The sequence below is a fragment of the Trachymyrmex cornetzi genome, unplaced genomic scaffold (genome assembly GCF_001594075.2).
Source record: "Trachymyrmex cornetzi isolate Tcor2-1 unplaced genomic scaffold, Tcor1.1 scaffold900, whole genome shotgun sequence".
In the NCBI taxonomy this organism is placed as follows: Eukaryota; Metazoa; Arthropoda; class Insecta; order Hymenoptera; family Formicidae; genus Trachymyrmex; species Trachymyrmex cornetzi.
In genome coordinates this window covers 63298-64801 of record NW_017300246.1, presented here as the reverse complement: position 1 = coordinate 64801, position 1504 = coordinate 63298, and the positions used below count along the sequence as shown (strand labels likewise).

The 1504-nt window shown below is 31.4% G+C and overlaps 1 protein-coding gene across 1 annotated transcript in view; it reads right to left on the bottom strand.

Annotated features, from left to right (window-relative positions):
* Positions 1-827: 827 nt before the first annotated feature.
* LOC108769458 (odorant receptor 67a) overlaps positions 828-1504 on the bottom strand; it is a 2478-nt gene continuing 1801 nt past the window's right edge. Inside the window, exons 2-3 of the mRNA XM_018520474.1 lie at positions 961-1093; positions 828-881 (exon numbers count right to left, since the gene is read on the bottom strand). Of these exons, the coding sequence (XP_018375976.1) occupies positions 828-881; positions 961-1093 (187 nt within the window). The remainder of the gene's footprint in view (positions 882-960; positions 1094-1504) is intronic.

Here is a 1504-nt window from a genome sequence, read left to right as displayed (position 1 = left end):
CGCTGAACTCGGCTTTGCAAAACTATACGGATGATGTAACACTCGTGCTGAAGCGTCTGCCTTGGCCGAGCGATGTTTCGAGACTAACGTGGAATCACATATCCTTAGTAATGTGTGGTTTATGTATAACTGCTCTGTAATCTGTTGGCAATAATTATTACACAAGCAGTAATACCTCCAATAATAACTTCAGCGGTGTAATGTCTATCATGTGATCCGTCAGTAGTAATTACTACATGGGCAGCAATATCCCCAGTAATAACTACACACTCGGCAGACGATCTTTTCGTAAGGGTTAGAGTGTAAAGATTTGCCTTCTAAAGTATTGATATGCATTTATGGAACACCCTATAGTCCAGAAATATGGCAAAAATAGTTATTTTCTACAACTTGTTCGTTAATAACTTTTTATCGAATAACAAGCGATGGCTAAAACCTGTTGAAAATTACTCGCGAGACTCAGGGTCATGATAACATATGTCAAGATCAAAGTCAATGACCTGTTTGCCCTAAAGTAAATAATTACCAAACAATGATACTAACATAAAAAGAATAAATATGATAACTGAATAATAAAATTAATAGAGAAAAACAAATGGCATAAATAAACTGGATTTATAATAGATTAATTTATAATACAATATTACTGAAAATCGGAATATTGTGTTATGCGAGAAATGTATAAAAACAATACAAAAAATTGCTGATTAAATGCAACACAATAGCTGGATTATTGGTCATAGTTAAGAAACAACATAGTAAGTCTGCAATTTATTGTCATTGAGACGAGACGAAGATCGGTGAAAAACTAATTCAACACTTAGCAATCAATCTTGCATTGATAATAATGCCGTGTAGTAAGACATAGACATTTTTATTACCTTAAAGTAATTAAATAAGTTATATATAGTATACACAATGTTTTTATAAAAAATAATATTGCAGTATTCTATAAATTACCTTTGCATAAGTCGCAATGGATAACGGAATCATATTACCTGCCTTTAATTCGCACGGTATATTACTTCTATAAAGTGTTATTATCAGTAATGATTTTAGTCTAGGCGAAAATTTGTACCATTCTGCAGCGTATCTGTAATCGTAAACACAATAATTGATTTTAAGTTAATTTTTTAAAGAAAACTATGTTCAATTTAAAAATTAAAACTTTTTGCAAACTCTATATATAACATGATACAAATGTGTGCATAATTTAGTATAAAGTAGTATCTAATATTTATGATACTCGTTATTTATATTGTAATATTAGGTGTACAACTTTGCTTTCGCCGTTTTCGTATAGATGGCTTTAGCGGTAAGTGGTGGTCGAAATAAATAGATCATAGACGTCATACAATAAACTTGGGCATCTGTCAACATAAACCCCTAGAAACATTATTAGTATATTTGTGTCTGCATCATAAAGTTCTTCTCGATTGAAAATGTCAGTTTACGAGCCAAATTCTCGCCATTTGCGGGAGGTTTTAATTTTCTGCTTCAATAT